The 20470-nt window shown below is 42.4% G+C and overlaps 1 protein-coding gene across 1 annotated transcript in view; it reads right to left on the minus strand.

Moving 5' to 3' along the window:
* The window catches only part of DOCK5 (dedicator of cytokinesis 5), a 210948-nt gene that overhangs the window by 147852 nt on the left and 42626 nt on the right, over positions 1-20470 (minus strand). The window contains exon 2 of the mRNA XM_057548308.1: positions 1425-1508. Coding sequence (XP_057404291.1) covers positions 1425-1508 — 84 coding nt within the window. The remainder of the gene's footprint in view (positions 1-1424; positions 1509-20470) is intronic.

Consider the following 20470-nt stretch of genomic DNA (forward strand, 5'->3'; position numbering starts at 1 on the left):
GACCCTGCAAATCCAGAGTTCTTGTCCTAACAAGCCTCACCCTATGAGAACAATCTGCCTAGCTTCCCACCTCATTCCTGCCCCAATCTTCAGAGAGAATCAATGGACCCTCAGTGTTCTTTGCTTTGATCCTCAATGTCAGGGGCCTAGAGACAAGTTTGTTGTGCTCTAGGCATTTGGATTAGAAATGTGGATACGTGGATGAGTCCCGTTAGGATTTAGAGAGCTTGAGTTGGAGCGAGAAGCCTGGGGTGGGGTGGGTGCAGACATGACCTGTGCTCTTCAGATGACCCGGGAGCCCTGGGTAACTGCCCGACGGCCCACTTACAGGTTAACTGGGACCCCCTCCCCAGCCCGACCTAGTTGCAGGATATATACTAGTAGGCTTTCCGGACCTAGAGTCGCCCTGACCTAATTCCCTGAAGGAATCTCAGCAACACCAGTAAGTCTCTCCCTCACCCGAGTCTGGGAACATTTAGTGCTGAGAAGAAAGGGCCACTTCAGCAGCTGGGCTTCCTTCGAGCTCCCGCCAGACCAGAGGCACACGTGTCTCCTCTGGAGCCAGTGTGCGTCAGGCCCTTCTGCATCCAGTCACATTTTTTTTTTTGAATTTTTATCGGTTTATTTAATTATTTTATCTGAGAGAATTTTACAAAGAAATAAATATTTTTGCCTTTTAGAATATGAGTTGAATTATATGCTTTTCCTATTTATTTTCAGTACCTATGAAGAGATAGCATCTTTCATGTATTAAGGTCTTGCTTCATGAGAAGCCACTGGAAATCAACAGTGCTTCATCTCATTTGGCTCTGTCACTAGTTGTATGACGTGAGGCACCTTATTTACTCGGAACATCAGTTTTCTGAACTACGTTAAAAAAGTGAGCATGGGTTAACTTGCGTAATTTTTTAAGAGTTCTATATTTTTGAAAGTCAATAATACATATTTTTTTCTTAATTAGAAACAAACCCTTGTCCTGCCACCCTTAGAGGATTGCCATAAGAATTAAATAGGATGGCATACATATAACAGCACTGAAACCTCACAAAATGCAGTTACATATTTTGGTTTTGGTTTTTTTGGCCACACGGCGCAGCATGCAGGATCTTAGTTCCCCAACCAGGGATCGAACCCATGCCCCCTGCAGTGGAAGTGCGGAGTCTTAACCACTGGAGCGCCAGGGAATTCCCCAGAGTCACATATTTTGATTCTGGTGTCTGGGCATGTCTGTGCTCATGCACTCAGCTGGCTGTTTTGAAATCACCCACAGTCCAAAACTGTATACCCTGAGCACTTCCTGGATTTTTACTAGCATCACTTCAGAAGTAAAAGCATGTTGATATTTGCTCTAAGTGCCTTATGAATAAGTAACTTCTACTGTTTGGGCCTTGCTCCATGTCTGGCACAAGGCCATCCAGACTTACCCTCATACATCTCCAGGATGTGAACCGTGTCTCCAACCTGCAAGGACAGCTCCACATCTTGAGAGGCATTGTAGTTATAGATCGCTGGAAAGAAGAAATAAAAGAGGGAAATGATGGCATCAGTTGGCAGTTAAAATACGAGTCACCAAACACATTAAAAAAAAAAAAAATACGAGTCACCAAAGAGCACATTCAGTGGTTAGTGAACCACTCCTCCAACAAATAACCCTCTCTTTAACCATTTCAGGTGAATCCCCCACTGGAAAGCAGACAGCATCCTCCTGGACTCCCGTTACTGGTATGTTACAGTCATACTTCCATCCAACAAATATTGGTTGGTTGCCTACTACGTACCACGTACTGTGCTAGAGACTGGAGATAGAGTGTTGAAACACACAGATGTGGTCCCCGTACCAGGGATTTTTAATAGTTTAGTACGGGAAGAGTTATAGTAAATATATTATTACAGAAACAACTCCTTAATTAACATGGTGATAAGAGTTATCAGCCTACAACACCATTGAGCTTATGATCTCTAGGGCATGGGGCGAGCCGTCTCCCGGCTTCCCTGACACAGTAACTGGCGGCCAACGGACCACGTGTGAGTCCCACCTACCCCCCCAGTAACAGACGAACACTGCCTCACCCCAGCTCTAGGTACCCTGGGGAAATGGGGTGCCCCAGCCCTTCCTTATCAAGGTGACCTCCATCACCACAGTCCTTAGGACTGGCAATGACCGGACCACAATCATACAGAGCAGTAGACTAACTCTTGTAACTCCAAAAGAAGAAGGCAATCCCATTTTAAGATAGGTAAGAGCTCTGAAGAGACATTTTACCGAGAGTCATATATGATGACTAATAAGCACCAGAAAAGACGTCCAACAACCATCAGTCATCAGGGAAATGCAAATTAAAACCGCAATGAGATATAACTTCTCACCCACCAGAATGGCTATTAATTTTTAAAAGGCAGACTTGGCAGGAATGTGGAGAAACTGGAACCCTCATGCATTGCTAGTAGGAACATAAAATGACACAACCTCTTCAGAAAACGGTTTGGCAGTTTCTTAAAAAGTTAAACAGAAATGTACGTGCAACCCAGCAATTCCGCGCCCAGGTATCTACAAAGAGAAATGGAAACATGCTGACACAGAAACTTCACGTGAATCCTCATAGCTGTTGTGGTAGGCAGAATAATAGCCCCCAAAAGATATCCACATCAGATTTTGGAATCTGTGAATGTTTCCTCAGGTGGCAAAAAGTGTGAGTTAGTTAAGGATATGGAGAGAAAGTTATTCTGGAAATTCAGGGTGTGGTCCAAACACAGTCACACGTATCCAGATGAGAGAGAGACACACAGGGAGTTTTGAGAGTCTCACAGAAGAGAAGGCAACATGAGGACGGAGGCAGAGGTGGAAGTAACATGACCTCAAGTCAAGGATTGGCACGACCACTAGAAGCTAGAAAAGGCAAAGGACGGAATCTCCCCTAGAGCCTCTAGAAGGAGCACAGCCGGTCAACACCTTGATTTTAGACCTCTGGCCTTCAGAACTACGAGAGAATAAAATCCTCCTGTTTTAAGCCACCAAGTTTGTGGTAATTTGTCAGGACAGCCACAAGAAACCAATATAGCAGCATTATTCACAACAGCTGAAAACTGGAAAGTTCATCCACGGAAGAATCAGTGGATAAGTAGAATATGGTCTGTCCACACAATGGAATATCAGTCAGCAAGAAAAAGGAATGAAGTACGAACACATGCTACAACACGGATGCTTCAAAGACATTATGCGAAACGAAAGTCACATGCACAAAACATGTTAGGCTTCCATTTCCTTGTGACGTCCAGAAGAGGCAAGTCTATCAGCGACATACGGCAGCTGATTGTTTCGTGGGTTGTGGGTGGGAATAGCGACAGAGCACAACAGGCACCAGGAAGCTTTACAGAGAATGGAAACATCCTAAAACTGGATTGCATTGTGGTGATGGTCATATAACACTGCACATTTACTAAAAATCAATAAACTATATGCTTAAAGTGGTGGATTTTTTTAAAAATTTTATTTATTTATTTATGGCTGTGTTGGGTCTTTGTTTCTGCGCGAGGGCTTTCTCCAATTGCGGCAAGTGGGGGCCACTCTTCATCGCGGTGCGCGGGCCTCTCACTATCGCGGCCTCTCCTGTTGCGGAGCACAGGCTCCAGACGCGCAGGCTCAGTAGTTGTGGCTCACGGGCCTAGTTGCTCCGCGGCATGTGGGATCCTCCCAGACCAGGGCTCGAACCCGTATCCCCTGCATTGGCAGGCAGACTCTCAACCACTGCGCCACCAGGGAAGCTCCAAAGTGGTGGATTTTATGGTGTATAAATTAGACTTCGATGAAGCTTTTTTTTTTTAAGGTAGATGTATTTCTTGCCCTCTCTCATGATGAGTGAGCTGCATCCTTTCAGGGAAAAAAGAACCGCCTTAGAGATTCGGTTCTAACCACTGACCTGACCATCCAAGGAACCCACGATGTTCCCCATCTCTGTAGCTCTTATGAGCACATGAGGCTGGTCACTCAATCCATCAAACCATCTGCCAGATCCCACAAGGGTCATTAAGAAGGCAAGAAAGGTATCCAATCCAATCGTGGTAGCTACTGCTCTTTGCTGAGCCTGCGATGCGCCGAGATCACCAGCCTGACTGCGGGTTCATCACAGTCAATCTATCCCGGGACGGAAGGAGCAGACCTCTAGCCCCATGTTTTTCAAGTGGCCTCTCTTTTTGCAGAGAATCACCCAAATATGTGCTCTCCTGTAGTCTTGGCACAGAAGTCTGGACAGAAGATACTGGAACTGGTTTGCTATTGAGCTTGTGGACGATCATATGAATTCAGAATAAGGTCAGGCTGACGAAGTGGGCTAGGAGAAACTGCGCAGCATTCAGAAGGAGTTAGTTCCTGGTTCCTAGCCTTCTTCGTGGGCCACGAGGCCACAGCTCCTGATCCACTGAAGTTCACTTCCTTCGTCTAACTGCTACTTGATTCAAATGTTTTGCCCACTAGGTATACTGCTGGGTCTCCATAGAAAATGTAGATCTCACATCCCTGAATCCCTCGAGCCCCCATTCACTGCCTCCCCCCAGACTGGTTCCTCCCACTGGCCCCGCCAGCAGATGGAATCAGGAAGTAGAGAGGTTGCTGTGTCACAATGTGTTGTGTAATCACCAAGCTTCACCTCTTCCTCGTCCTTAGTCACCAGGAAAGTAAGCAGAAGCTCTCAAAGGCAGCACCTGGCACTGTAGCTCCAAGCTACAAACACCTACCAAGGACTGCTGTAAACACACACGCACGCACGCACACACACACACACACACACACACACACACACACACACACACACACCATAGACTATTATGTTTCCTTAAATCCTAGATTCCCAAGCCTGACAATCAAAGTGTTCCCGAAATTATCCTGGCCTTAATTATCCACCTTTGCCTCCATCATCTGCCAAATTCTACCCTCTGCTCCAGTCAGGACTCATAACCTCCCCTAAATTCTGTGCTCAGCTCACGGTTTACCTCTGCCTGGAACAACAGCTTATCTGTTTCTTCCTCACACTGTACAGCTCACATTCACAATGCAGTTCGACAAATGATTACTGACTCCCTATCACCCTGCAAGGATCTCTTTTTTCTCCGATGTCCCGCAATTTTTCCTTTAACACAGTTAGGGCTTTAAATCACAGATAGTCTTGTGTTATCCTCTGCCACCGATCAGAAGGTAAACCCTTCATGAATGGGGACCTGATTATACATTACTTTGTGTCTTTCACATTCCAAGGCACTAGATGAGGCCCAAAGAAGGTGCTCAAAGCACAAGAGTGGCCTTTATAAAACCCACCAATCGATTCAGTTATTCACCACTTCTTCCCCGAACTTCAAGGTACTTCTGCTTCCCTCAGAAGCAGCAGCTGTGGTTTCCCACCGCTCATGAAAGGGATTATCAACTCACCTCTCTGGCCTCTCTTCTGCTAATTACACGAGAGAATCTGCCTTTCCAACCCAAGCCTTCAAAGAGCTTCACATGGGAAACACATTCTTCAGCAATGCCTTTCGCTGGAGTGACAAGTCACCAGTTAGAGGGCATTTGTACTATCTGTTGTATGTCTTTGGGCAGAAGTACTAACAAGATTTCCAGTCACTTACAATGTCACCTATTTACGCCAACAATGCACTTTAGAACCACGCCTTCCCCATCCCCCTCCTTAATCCACTTCATTTCCGTTATAATTTACGATTTCACTTCCATATGGAATACAGTAATTGTATGGAGTGGGTGCCAATTACCATATTATTTAATGAGGAAACTGAGACTCAGAAGGGGTCAGCACCTTGCCCCGAGGAGCCCAGCTTTACCAGCAGCAGAGCTGTTTCTGATGCGGTCCTGTGAAGACTCATTCATCCCATTTTACCAGGCTGGTCCATGATGCCAAAGGGATGCCCTGGGATAGCCTGGCAGCAAAGAAAAGAACCTGATAGATTCTCAGTATGTTGTCTGCCTTAGAATCCTCTCATTAAACGAGACCCCAACTTCCCCAAACACTCTTTATCATACTGGGTTGGCCAAAAAGTTCGTTCTGTTAGTGAATACATTGTTCAATGAAGTTCTTGGTGAAAATGAAAAACGTCTTTTATTTTTACTTAAAACCAAACAAACTCTGGCCACCCCCATACAGGTTGGTGATCCTGTTGTCTGCTCGTCTGGTGCTATTTCAAAAACAGGCATACAACTAACATGCTCAGTGGATCATGTTTTCTCCCTAGAATGTGAATAACTGTTACAGAGGAAGACAGAGAAAGGAGAAGTAAAGGAAACCCTGTGGGTTAAACAAAGCAGACTCAGTTCTATCAGTTACACATGCATGACCTTGGATGAGTTCGTCTGGGCCTCAGTTTCCCATCTGTAAACAAGGCATGGACCAGATGACTCTAAGGGACCCTATGGATCCAACAGGCTCTGATTCACGAGGTTCTGATAAGAGGCAAGAGAAACAAGTTGTGTCGTTTAGAATCAGCAGGCACCACCGCAATGTCTTGTTTTGTCTGAGGAAATTAAACAAGAGAAGGGAGTTGCTGTGTATGAACTGCCTTGCTGGCTGCTATGTGTAAGGTTGGGAAAGACAAGCTGCTGGAATTCTGCCCTGAGCAGCTTACTGTTTATATCGCGAAAGTATAATTTTGCAGAGCCAACTAGATAAGACAGTATGTCTACAAATGTAATGTAGTTTGCATTTTACCAAATCGTTGAGTTGGCCTGGCCTTTTCTTTTAAACCAGACTTTCATGAGAGAGGAAAAAAGAGAAGAAATTTGAGGTCTTAGCATTATGCAACAAGAAACCAACAGAATAAGAATAGTCTGATAGGCCCCAATACGAGGATTGATTTTGACAATGAAAAGTCGATGGGTTACTAGTAGTTAATCTTTCTGATAAATTAGGCTTTTTCATGAATCCTCAAATTACAACCCCCTGAAGAATAACTAAAACATGACGTTTTCTATTAGGCATTTGGTAGCGTCTATGAAAGAAAGGTACAGCAAACACAGAACGAGGTCCTGACTTGAGTTGTCTGCTATTCAGAATGTTATCAAGATGATCAAACTTCCTCTTTTTCATTATTATCTTGATCTGCCTACTTTCAGCCATTAGAACCATTAAGACTAAAAAGGTGTCTTTATCTTCACCCTGGGGTCAATGCAATAATGTCCTAGAAGGCCAAGTGGACTTTTTTCTTTTGCTCTTTAATTCCAGTCTACTACAAGGATGAGACAATCAGATTCAACAGGAAGTATGACCCCAGGAGTTAAAAAAAAAAAAATGTGGTTTTATGCTGGTCATTCCAATTAGGCTCCAGACTGGTCATCCAGGTCAGGGGCTGTCAGATGAGGACAACAGCTTCTACTTGTCACCAACAGTCCTCCACAGGAGCAACTCTTACAGGATTCTTAACTTCCTTTTCTAGACCTTTAGGAGAATTTAATGACCAGTTAGGAGATTTAATGACCGGTTCATTGGTTATTCTTTAGAAATCTCTATGTTAAGGATTATATCTATCTGTGGCTAGAACAGATAAATATATCTTTAATGGGAGAGATATTTCACAGATATAAACTCAACTATGGTTTATTTATTTCCTCACTGGTACCAAAGGATTACCTCCAAGCCATCTCGTTTAAATTAATATGAAATTAAATTTACATGAAACATGCAAAGCTAAAACAAGGCAACTCAAAATTGCAGAATAGAAAGTCTTTGTTCTGCAAACACCAGGAGTTTCCCCACAGTGCGTCTATGTAAGAAATGGAGGCACCAGTATATTCTTCCAAAGAGGAGGATGTAGCAGAGCCTCTAGGAAGATGACAAGCCCTGGTAGACACAGGGTAAATGGCAGTCACCTTCCCTTTCCCCCTGTCTTGCCCTGTCTGGCTTCCCACTTCGGGCATGGTGGCAAGCACATCCTCGAAGACGGACACAGCTGCCCTCACCAACAGGACAGTGGAAGTCATTCAATGAAAACTGGGGATCAGGAAGGTCTGTACAGGTAACGGAACAAGCTAGCCTCAACAGTCCTAACAAGGTAAAGTTGGACAACGAAGGGCAGGTGTCCTTAAGGACAGCAAATGCATTTAATTGCAGGCAGCTAAGTACAAAGCTCCCCTTAGAAACGGCACGAGAATCGGGGAATAGTTCAGTATTTGAACCATTTTCTTGCTGCCCCTTCCAAGCATTTCTGCAGTGATTCAACAGAGGAGTCAGGGTGTTATTCAGAATACCAAGGATGCCTCAATCACGGACTCGCTATAGCACTCTCAATCTGGGTATAACACTGAAAGTACACATTCTAATGTTACCATGCTTATACTTCTACTAGCTTCTATTCTTTTCAACTGATCTCTTTCTTGTTAAGGAAAAGTAAAAGAGAAAAAAAATCAGAGGGCAACTATGGCAGGGTTTTAATGAGGAAGTAAAACAATTAACTTACTAACAAGTAAAGAACACCTTCCCCTAATCAAATAAGGTATTATTATCAGGTTCTTCTTGGTATGCATTCTTATTAAATAAAAATGAGACAGGGGCTTCCCTGGTGGCGCAGTGGTTGAGAATCTGCCTGCCAATGCAGGGGACACGGGTTCGAGCCCTGGTCTGGGAGGATCCCACATGCCGCGGAGCAACTAAGCCCGTGAGCCACAATTACTGAGCCTGCGCGTCTGGAGCCTGTGCTCCGCAACAAGAGAGGCCGTGACAGTGAGAGGCCCGCGCACCGCGATGAAGAGTGGCCCCCACTTGCCGCAACTGGAGAAAGCCCTCGCACAGAAACAAAGACCCAACACAGCCATAAAAAGAAAGAAAGAGGGGCTTCCCTGGTGGCGCAGTGGTTGAGAATCTGCCTGCCAATGCAGGGGACACCGGTTCGAGCCCTGGTCTGGGAAGATCCCACATGCCACGGAGCAACTGGGCCCGTGAGCCACAATTACTGAGCCTGCGCGTCTGGAGCCTGTGCTCCGCAACAAGAGAGGCCACGATGGTGAGAGGCCCGCGCACCGCGATGAAGAGTGTTCCCCACCTGCCGCAACTAGAGAAAGCCCTCGCACAGAAACGAAGACTCAACACAGTCATAAATAAATAAATAAATAAATAAAAGAACGTGAATTTCTAAAAAAAAAAAAAGATCTGGTAAAAATTTAAAAAAAAAAAAAAAGAAAGAAAGAAACAAGCTTTCATTTAAAAAAAAAAAATGGGGATAATGATAATTACCTAAATATTAAAAAAAAAAAAATGAGACAGATCTAAGATAAAAATGGTCAGATCTAAGACTGGGCTGAGTTTGTGGCATCTACCTTATGGACAGAAATCATAATTGAGGAATAGAGAATCTAAAAAGCCAGGACTTCCCTGGTGGTCCAGTGGTTAAGCATCCGCGCTCCCACTGTAGGAGGCTCAGGTTCGATCCCTGGTCGGGGAACTAAGATCCCACATGTGGTGGCGAGGCCAAGAAAAAAAAAAGAAAAGAAAAGAAAAGATAAAAGCCACCAATTATTGCAGACTCTACAACAAGCACTTTGAAATGACAGTCAAAAATGTTAGTGATGATTTTCTCCATATGTACATGAAATTTGAGACAAAGCACAGATAAACTGAGAAAATGAATGATCCCCTACCAGGCTGGAAAACCCATTAATTTAACATCACCAATCTGAAAATGCAAATACAAAGGCAGCAGCTGTTATGTCTGTCTCCACAGGGCCTGTCCCAGAACAAGCTCAGTCGGTTGCTCTTAGCCCCCGGGGCGTGTTCAGGAGGGTCTTAGAACAGCGTCTCCCATATTATGTACACCAGAGTCACGTCCTACTGAAAGTATCATGAGAAAACAGAATGTGTACATGTGGCTGGGAGCGAAGGGCGAATCGGAAAAGCAGAGAACTGAGAAGGCCAGATACTGAGATCTGGGAAACCTCCTTGTTTCATAAATGAAGAAATGGAAGCCCGGAGTGTACCAGACCAAGGGGACACCAAATTATAGTCAGGCTACTGAAGGTACTTTCTGCAGCTTGGCCAAAAACCTACCATTGTGGACTCTCAGGAAAGTCATTTAATCTTTTGGGCTTCAGTTTCTTTATCAATAAAGTCACATTTGTAACCTGGTATTTTGCCTACCTCAGGGTTGCTGTAAGAATAAAATAAGAAGAAACATAAAAATGAGTAAGTATTGGTAATGTCTCTGGAAGGTTCTTCACCATAACAGAAAAGAGAAGTATGAAATCAAACAGATACATAACTCTGGGCTAATCGATTTGCATTGGAAATTCAGTATGAATTTGGAATATTTTTCTCTCTATTCAACTTAACAATACGTATTCATTTAGACTTGTGGCCAAAGTGGACCACAGGGGTCAGGGATCAGATGAGCTATGATCTTGAACATCTAAAAAATGGACAAAAATGTGACAGTGGTTTTCAGACACTGAACAGCATACAACACAGGAGGGTGACGCCTGAGAGAAGGGAAACAGATGAGGGAAATCTACAGTTGCATCTCCAGGCAAAAGTGCAGGGAGGAGAAGCCGAAACAGAGCCCCAGGAGTCACCCTAAGGTGAGGGAAGAGAGTTGAGAATTCAGGGAAGTCAAGGTGACTAGAACATACAGAGCAGAGAATCAGAGAGGTGAGGGCTGCATAAGTTTCCCTACTAGCTTAAGCTGATTATTATCAGCCCATGCGTGTGAAGAAAATTCCCGAGGGCAAGGAAAAGAACCACTGGGGAAGAACAGGAGGAGGAGCTTCTCCCAAGCCTCACACAGAGCTGGGAACAGTTCACATTCTCCACAACCAGAGCCAAGAAACCTTATGGTATGTGGCCACTGGCTTGAGTACTCAGAAGAGTATTGCCTTGGTAATGCAACCAAACTGGCCCCAGACTACGGGCTGTGCTGATCCCAACTAGTAAAGATCAAATGCAAACCTGGAGAGAAGGAAAGTTTCCCCATAATTCAACTCCATCCCAGAACAAGGCTCAGACTCCCAACATGATAAAATTTACAACGTCTGACATTCAGTTCATGATGATAAGACACGCAAGGAAGAAGGAAAATAATCACCTATAGTTAGGAGAAAAAGCAATCAATAGAAAAAGACCCAGAAATGATGCAGATCAGGCAACAGAAAAAGTCCCAGTTAACTGAAAAGTATTCAAATCATACAAAGCATGTTCTTTGACTACAATGGAATTAAATTAAAAATCAATAACAGAAAGACATTTAGAAAATCCCAAGGTATTTGGAAACTGAACAACACACCCCTAAACAGCTCCAGGACCATTAAAAAAATCAATGTAATCCACCACATTAAGATAAAAAGAGAGAAAAAATATGATCATCTCTATAGATGCAGAAAAGGCATTTGATAAAATCTGATACCCACTGATGATAAAAAGTGTCAGCAAATTATGAATATCTTTAATCTGATAAAAAGTGTACATGAGGCACCTATAGCAAATATACTGAATTGTCAAATATTAAATGTGCTTCCCTAATACTGGGAACATGGCAAGGATATCTGCTCTCTAGTCTACATTTTAATGTGGTTTTAACTAGTGCTATGATGCAAGAAAAAGAAATTAAAAGCTTACTAATTGGAAAGAATGTCATAAAACTGTGTTAATTAACAAATGATTTGGTCATCTATACAGAAAATTTTAAGGCATTTACAAAAGTTACTAGAACTAATGAGCGAGGTTAAGGAGGTTTTAGGACCCAATTTTGGTCAATATACAAAAAAAAAAAAAGTCCACTGTATTTCTCTATACTATAACAAGCAAGCTGAAATTGCTAGATTATGATGTAAAGTGCATTTCTTCCTATAGATTTCAGGTCAAACAATTTGAAAACCAGTGCCCCAGAGAAACTCTTGCACAAGTGTACCAAGAAATATATATAAGAATGTTCATAGTAGCAGTGTTTGTAGTAGCAAAAACTGGAACCAACCCAATGTCCATTGAAACAAAAATGGGGAAATAAGTTATGCTATATTCAAACATAGAATACAGCAGGGAAATGAATACATTCTTTGCACACATACCACTAACAAAATGTTGAGCAAATTTTTAAAAAATACAAGAGAGATATACACAGATTCCTTTAGATAAAATTCAAAATCTTGGAAAACTAAATGAATTAGGTTTTAAACTATACATATATATGTGGTAAAACTATAGGAAAAAATTATGAAAATAAAATACACTCATTTCAGAGTACTTTTACTTCCAGGGTGGGGCTGCGGTGTCCGACTATTAGGGAGAAGCATGAGTGTGCGGCTATTACAGAGAACTTTTTTTGCAATTCATTAGCTGGGGATACACGGTGGAGGGGGGGGGGGTTGTTAGTTTCTTTTTATACAAGTGTTGTAAATATTCTTTTATGAATTCAACATTTAATATTTCAGTGGTTCACAAATGTTAGCATGCATCAGAATCACCAGGAAGGCTTGTTAAAACACAAGATTGCTGGGCCCCATCTTTAGAGTTTCTGAGTCAGAAGGTTAGGAATGGGGCCCCAGAATTTGCATTTGAACACGTTCCCAAGTAGGAATGACACTGCTCGTTCAGGTCAACACTTCAAGAACCTCTGCATTACTTATTTGAGCCTCACACACACCAGCAAAGAAGAAAGAGTAAACATGGGCCTCATTTTACAGATTTAAAAAAGTAATCTCTGAGCGATTAAGGGGTTGACAGGATTACACTTCTGCTAATCATACCAGCTCTGGTCTCAGACTACCTGTGCCCAAACACTGGCTCTGTATTTACTGATTCTTATTGGAGGTAATTTAAATTCTTGATGCCCCAATTTCCTCACCTGTAAAATGGGTACAATTATAGCAACTCACATACAGGGTTCTTGTGAGCATGAAGGGATTATAAAGGTAAAGCACTTAAATTTGTGCCTGGTACATAGTAAATCCTGGGTAAACGTTAACTAACTTTATTACCACTACGTTAGTTAAGTGGTAGAGCTGAGACTTAAATCTAGGTATTCATATTCATTTTCAATCATTGTCAACACAAATGCCTTTTGGTGCCACCAAACAACACTGGTGAGTTCCACAAAACTTATCTTTAAAAAAATTTTTTTAGAAACCTTTAAAACTGGATGACTTTAATGGAAATTCTAGATACCACTGCTCTTTCCACTTACAAGAAAACTAAGAACCCAAGACCATACAGCTAGTTAGATTCAGTCTGGGATGAGCAAGCTGGAATAGCTTTTTCCAAAGGCCACATAAGTAGTCTTATAATAAATTTCACCCAGTATTGAACTGTACTTCTAAGGTAAACAATGAAAACAATGGAGGATTAAAAAACAAATGCAATTACCATTTCTGGAATGAATGAATGAATCAAATAAGCAAGCAAGCATCAGGCCTATGAACCTGAGGAGCTAGGTTTCTGACTTGTTTACCTTCTTAATATATTTATTTTAGCAACCAAATAAAAATTTCTTTACACAATACAATTAGCTGGAGTCAATTCAATGCAAAGATATGGAAATGGCCTTTCAATCTCATTTCTTCCTCTAGTCTCTAGAAAGGTAAATACAATATTTCTATGACTTAATTTAAGAACAAATGAAAAATCTAAATTTCATTGTGTATCACCATAAACACTTTACCTTTTAAAAAATTCACCAGAATTCCACTTTTTTTCACATACATTCGAAAATAATCAAAAGTAAAGTAGCATGCAAATTCAAAACGCCTCTCGAGTTATCCCCAAAGCATTAAAATATTTTAGGCATGAATGTTCTTAACAAGAAAATATTGCTCATAAAATAGAACAACCTAACTTACAGCACAATCTAAATGTTAATAGCACAATAACATTTTTCCAACCAGAAATCTAGCCTTGCTTGTTTTCTGGCATTTAAAAATAGAAATCAGGGACTTCTCTGGCGGTCCAGTGGTTAAGACTCCATCCTTCCACTACAGGGGGCACAGGTTCGATCCCTGGTCAGGGGACTAAGGTCCTGCATGCCACATGCGGTGCAGCCAAAAAATTTAAAAAAATAAAAAATAAAACTAGAAATCACGCTAAAGCTAGTGGAAAACATATTTCCTGGTCTTCCACACTAGTACGTTATACTTTATTTCAGTATAACCAATTAATCAATAAGCCGTGACCTACAGTACAGTACAGATAAGGAGTAAAAACAAAGAGAGATGCTTGGTGACTTTGCTCTTTTGAGTCACTTAGGCTTGACACCCATAGAGTCATCTTAGACTTGTTGCTCTCCATTTCCAGTCCTACAGTTTTAGTCTTTCCTTCACGATCTAGAACTCAGACTACTACATTTGGACCTTAACTGGTCACCCTGCCTGCAGTCTCTCCTCTTGTGTAAAACGGGATGTTAAAAACCACAGGCCCAAAATGGCATCACCTGTGCTAAAGCCCCAGATACAAAACCTAGATTTAATATCTAACACCAAAAATGTAATCTTAATCAACCAATCTGGAATTTTCTGGTCAGCACCAATGAGGTCATCTGACAAGTGCACCCTATCCATCCTCCAGAGGAAGAAGAGGCAATCCACATGGTAAAACCCTTCCTGTTCTCGTCCTCCCACAAAAGAAATCCTGGCCTAAAAAATAATCCTTTCTTTCCTTTTGCTAGTAGCTCCCTTGCCCTACCCTTCTTCCTATAAAAACCTTCCATTTCACACAACCTTTTAGAGCACCCTTCTAGTTGCTACGTGGGATGCTGCAGGATTCATGAATCACCTAATAAAGCCAATTAGATCTTAAATTTACTTTGTTAGATTCTGTTTTTCAACAGGGACAGATAATAATAATTACATCATAGGGCTACTGTGGAGATTGAATAATAAAACACTTACCAGGGGAAGAACTAGCTATTACTGGTATTATAACACTACTTTGTATAATTGGGCCACTCTAATACTTTTTAACACTACTTATAACATCTTATTCCCCAGTTCAAAAATTTTCTGATAGTTCTCTATTTTCTACTGATGCATGTGATTTAAGAACTTTCGAAGCTCAGTTCTACCTGAGTCTTCTTTTGTAATCCCCTTGCTAGAATGGCCCTCTCTGCTTTACTCCATTGGACCAAATCCTATCCATAAATTAAGTTTACAAAAGGCCAATTCAACGGCAAGCTCATCCCCAATTATCCCAGCCTTCCATGGTTTCACCTTTTCAGAGATTATACACCTCAACCTATTCTGCATAATTTAAAGCTTAACCAACTCAACCTAGTGTGTGACAGGACCTGCCCAGTTCCCTCCTGGGGCTCCTTGCAAAGAGGAGCCCCACAACCAGAGGCTGACATCAGGCGTGGCCCCCTGTAACCACGGTGATACCGAACCAAACTTGGGTCTGCTCGCCTGCTGCTCAGCAGAGCCAACCTACTGACACTGGGTTCTGGTGAAGGAAAGTGCAGCGTTTATTGCAGGCACCAAGCAAGGAGAACAGGCAGCTCATGCTCAAAAGTTCCAAACTCCCACATGTGTTTTAGGGAAGGGCTTTTGAAAGCAATATTTGGGGTGAGGGTTACAGGGGGCATGACCTTCTTCTGATTGGTTGGTGGTGAGGTAACTGGGTGGTGTTTCAAGAATCTTAATCCTCAGTCTCTGGTTCCAGCCAGTCTGGGATCTATGTGCTTGTGGTCAGCACACAGTCACCATCCTCCACCAGGGTGGGGGTCTTAGTTACTGCAGAAAAAGATGTGCGTCCAATTGTTTTGTATATCCCTTGAGGAGGAATTAGAACTCTGTTTTATCACTGAACTATTGTTTCTTGACTGCTTTTCCTCTGTTTCTGCATTCCCTTACTTCCTTAACTAGGAACTGCTTGAGTCTCTGCTCTTTGGAACTTAGGGAAGGCCTAGGAGACTGAAGCCTTTTTCTACAAACAAAAACAGGGGACACAGAGGAGCTTCTGTACCTGGGAAGGCCCCACAGGGTCCTGCTCAGTTTCAAATCCCCCTTTTCTTTGATACCCTGCAATCCTGAGGGGAACAGGGGGCAGGACAGGAAAGCAAATAAAGTTTTGGATAGAAAGGTTAATCATAAACTCAGTAGGGGAACTCAATTTTAGGGGGACTCAGTTTCAATGGGCTTCTTGGTACAGGCCTTCCTGAGAGGACTGCTCAACAGCGACAAAAGAGGACTTGTGTTGGTTAGTCTCTACTTCCCTAAATTATAAGACTGCATTAAATCATTAAATCCCTTCATTAAATCTCCTCAAAAGGGAGCCAAGAGCATTCCTGGCAGCATCCTTCAGTCAGGTCCTGTCTGAACACCACTGTAGACGAATCTTTGTTTTTCCTCCTTATTTATACTATGCTCTGATACTGTGAAAAATTTCCTCTGCAGCAGATGGTGGGTTGGGAAAGTAATTTGGAGTGTGGTGTGTGTGAACAGAATACGTGATATATGAAAATGTGCCAAACGGGGGGGTATGGTTGGCAAAGCTCCCTAACAAATAGGGCTGATTCTAGGTTGCCTCTATCCTGATAGTTCTTTGGCCCTTTCAAGAAATTTCAGGAAGGGAAAATTTAGTTGCCTAAACTTAGCGCCATATTTTTCCTCTCAAGTCTCCATCATTTAATGGAAAGTTTAACAATATTGCTATTGTTGCAAATAGTTGCATCTCATTTTTATCATCTTACTTTGTGCTATTTTCCTTGTTTTGTTTTATCTCTTGCTCTGTGGACTCTGCTTTCCTTTTCCCCCTTCTGGCAATATAATAAGGTAATTCTCTGTACAGATAGAGAGGTTTTAATTGTATTTGTCAAAAACTGGAAACAACCCAAATGTCCTTCAACAAGAGAATGAATAAACAAGCTGTGTTACATCTGTACACTGGAATTCTCCTCAGCAGTGAAAAGGAGCAACTACTGTCACAACATGATGAATCTCACATACAGTTACATCAAGTGAAAGAAGCCAGACTCAATAGGGTACATACATACTGTATGATTCCATTTATAGAACATTCTGGAAAAGGTGAAAAGTACAGGGGAGGAACACAGACCAGTGGTTGCCAAGTGCTGGGGTTGAAAAGGGAGCTGACTACAAAGGAGCCCAGGAAAACTTTTGCAGGTGATAAAAGTATTCTACATTTTGATTGTGGTGATAGTTGCACAGCTAAATGAGTTCGCCAAAATTCACAGATTTATGCACTAAAAAAAGGTAAATTTTATGTACGTAAATTATACCTTAATTTTTTTCATTTTAGTTAAAAAAACAAAAAAGTCCACTCTACTCGTGACTGCTTTGACACTTAAAAAAAAAAAAAAATCTCTTGGGGGCTTCCCTGGTGGCGCAGTGGTTAAGAATCCGCCTGCCGTGTGTGTGTGAAAAAAAAAAAAAAAAAGAATCCGCCTGCCAATGCAGGGGACACGGGTTCAAGCCCTGGTCCGGGAAGATCCCACATGCCGCGGAGCAACTAAGCCCGTGCCCCTCAACTACTGAGCCTGCACTCTAGAGCCCGCGAGCCACAACTACTGAAGCCCGTGTGCCTAGAGCCCGTGCTCCACAACAAGAGAAGCCACTGCAATGAGAAGCCCGTGCACCGCAACAAAGAGTAGCCCCCACTCGCCACAACTAGAGAAAGCCTGCGTGCAGCAATGAAGACCCAACGCAGCCAAAAATAATAAATAAATAAATTTCTCTTGAACCTACACTTAATTATCAATACCTTTAATTAAACATCAATCAACTGACCTAAGAGAAAATCAATCACTATATCCTCAGACTCCTCCTCAAACTGCTTCCTAGTTTTTGTTCATACAACCTGGCAGTTTCACTGCATAATTTTCTAGTTAATCAATAATTTTTATAGTATTTATCTGCTTTTTCAAAAATTACTGGTGCATGCTATTTTGCAGCTATATTTAAAATAATTAGCTGTATGTAGTCATGTCTAATTGGTTTCTGATTTACCGCTAATCTTTTTATAGCATTACTTCCTTATTTCTGCATTATTTAGATGGATCTTTAGGTTGTTTAGAGTAAAATGCTTCTGTTCCCCGCCCCCCCACAAATTCATATGTTGAAATCCCAACCCCCAAAGGTGATGGTATTGGTAGATGAGGCTTTGGGGGATGATTAGGTGATGAGCATGGAACACTCATGATGAGATTACTGCTGTTACAAAAGAGATCCTACAGAGCCACGAACCTCTTCCATGCGAGCATCCAGGGACAAGTCTGAGACCTGGAAGAGGTCTCACCCAACCATGCTGACACCCTAATCTCAGACTTCCAGCCTCCAGAACTGTGAGAAATAAATTTCTGGTGGTTATAAACCAACAAGTCTGTGATATTTTGTTACAGCAGCCTGAATGGACGAAGACAATCTCCAAGTAACTTAAGTTGAGCATATGTGTGGCACTCTTTCTTGGCTCTTGCACATGCCAATTTTTTCTTTTCTTTTTTTTGGCCATGCAGCCCAGCTTGCGAGATCTCAGTTCCCCAACCAGGGACTGAACCTGGACCACGGCAGTGAAAACAAAAAGCCCTACCCACTGGACCACCAGGGAACTCACAGCATCTGCAAGTTTTTGTTGCCTTCAAGTTCAGCTGAGTTTAGAATTATAGGGTCAAATTTTTTGTTGCTGTTCAGAAGATTAGAGGATACAAGACTCAAGGAAATAGAAACATATGATGCTCCTATAATGAAACATTTAATAGATCTCAGTAAAAATTTCAATGCTCTACATAAAACATACTCAATCAAATTCTAATTAAAATCCCAATGGATGTTTAAAGAGCTTGATACAGAAACAATTAAGTTCAATTGGAAGAATAAATGGTGAAAAAAATTAAAAATATTTTGAAAATGAAGAATTACCACAAGGAGACTTGCCCCAACACATTTAAAAATTACCCTAGGGACTTCCCTGGTGGCAGAGTGGTTAAAAATCTGCCTGCCAATGCAGGCAACATGGGTTTGAGCTCTGGTCCGGGAAGATTCCACATGCTGCAGAGCAACTAAGACCACGAGCCACAACTACTGAGCCCATGGGCCGCAACTACTGGAGCCCATGTGCCTAGAGCCTGTGCTCCACAGCAAGAGAAGCCACCGCAATGAGAAGCCCGTGCACCGCAATGAAGAGTAGCCCCTGCTCACCAGAACTAGAGAAAGCCCGCACATAGCAACTGAAGACCAAACACAGCCAAAAATAAAATAAATAAAATAAATAAATTTATTTTTTTAAAAAGTGATTAAAAATTACCCTAAAGCTTCAGTAATGAAACCAAGGTGACTGTTTGGAATAGACAGATAAGTTGAACACAATTTTATTTATTACTTTATTTTTTAATTTTTGGCCGCTCTGCATGGCTTGTGGGATCTTAGTTCCCTGATCAGGGATCAAACCTGTGCCACCTGCAGTTGAAGTGCAGAGTCTTAACCACTGGACCTCCAGGGAAGTCCCTGAACACAATTTTAAAAACCGAGAAATATAGACCTGAATATAGGAAAGTAGTAAATGATAAAATTGGCATTCAAATAAAATGGAATAAAAATAATTTATTTAAGAAATGTTGTCGGGGCTTCCCTGGTGGCGCAGTGGTTGGGAGTCTGCCTGCCAGTGCAGGGGACACGGGTTTGAGCCCTGGTCTGGGAAGATCCCACATGCCGTGAAGCAACTAGGCCCGTGAGCCACAATTGCTGAGCCTGCGTGTCTGGAGCCTGCGCGTCTGGAGCCTGCGCGTCTGAAGCTTGTGCTCCGCAACGAGAGAGGCCGCGACACTGAGAGACCCGCGCACCGCGATGAAGAGTGGCCCCCGCACGCCGCAGCTGGAGGAAGCCCTCGCACAGAAACGAAGACCCAATGCAGCCAAAAATAAAATAATTAATTAATTAATTAATTTTAAAAAAAGAAAAAAAAATTAAAAAAAAAAAAATGTTGTCAAAATAATTGCTTTGCGCAGGAGGCATAACCCTCCCAGATGTCAGATGATACTACAAAGCTACAGTAATCACAACAGTGTGGTATTGGCACAAAAACAGACATATGGATCAATGGAACAAAATAGAGAGCCCAGAAATAAACCCACACACCTACGGTCAATTAATCTTCAACAAAGAAGGCAAGAATATACAATACAGAAAAGACAGTCTCTTCAGCAGTGGTGTTGGGAAAGTTTGACAGCCGCATGTAAATCAATGAAGTTAGAACACACCCTCACAGCACACACAAAAATGAACTCAAAAATGGCTTAAAGGGCTTCCCTGGTGGCGCAGTGGTTGAGAATCTGCCTGCCAATGCAGGGGACACGGGTTCGGGCCCTGGTCTGGGAAGATCCCACATGCCGCGGAGCAACTGGGCCCGTGAGCCATAATTACTGAGCCAGCGCGTCTGGAGCCTGTGCTCCGCAAGAAGAGAGGCCGCGATAGTGAGAGGCCCGCGCACCGCGATGAAGAGTGGCCCCCGCTTGCCACAACTGGAGAAAGCCCTCACACAGAAACGAAGACCCAACACAG

This window comes from Balaenoptera acutorostrata, chromosome 6 (genome assembly GCF_949987535.1).
Source record: "Balaenoptera acutorostrata chromosome 6, mBalAcu1.1, whole genome shotgun sequence".
Lineage (NCBI taxonomy): Eukaryota > Metazoa > Chordata > Mammalia > Artiodactyla > Balaenopteridae > Balaenoptera > Balaenoptera acutorostrata.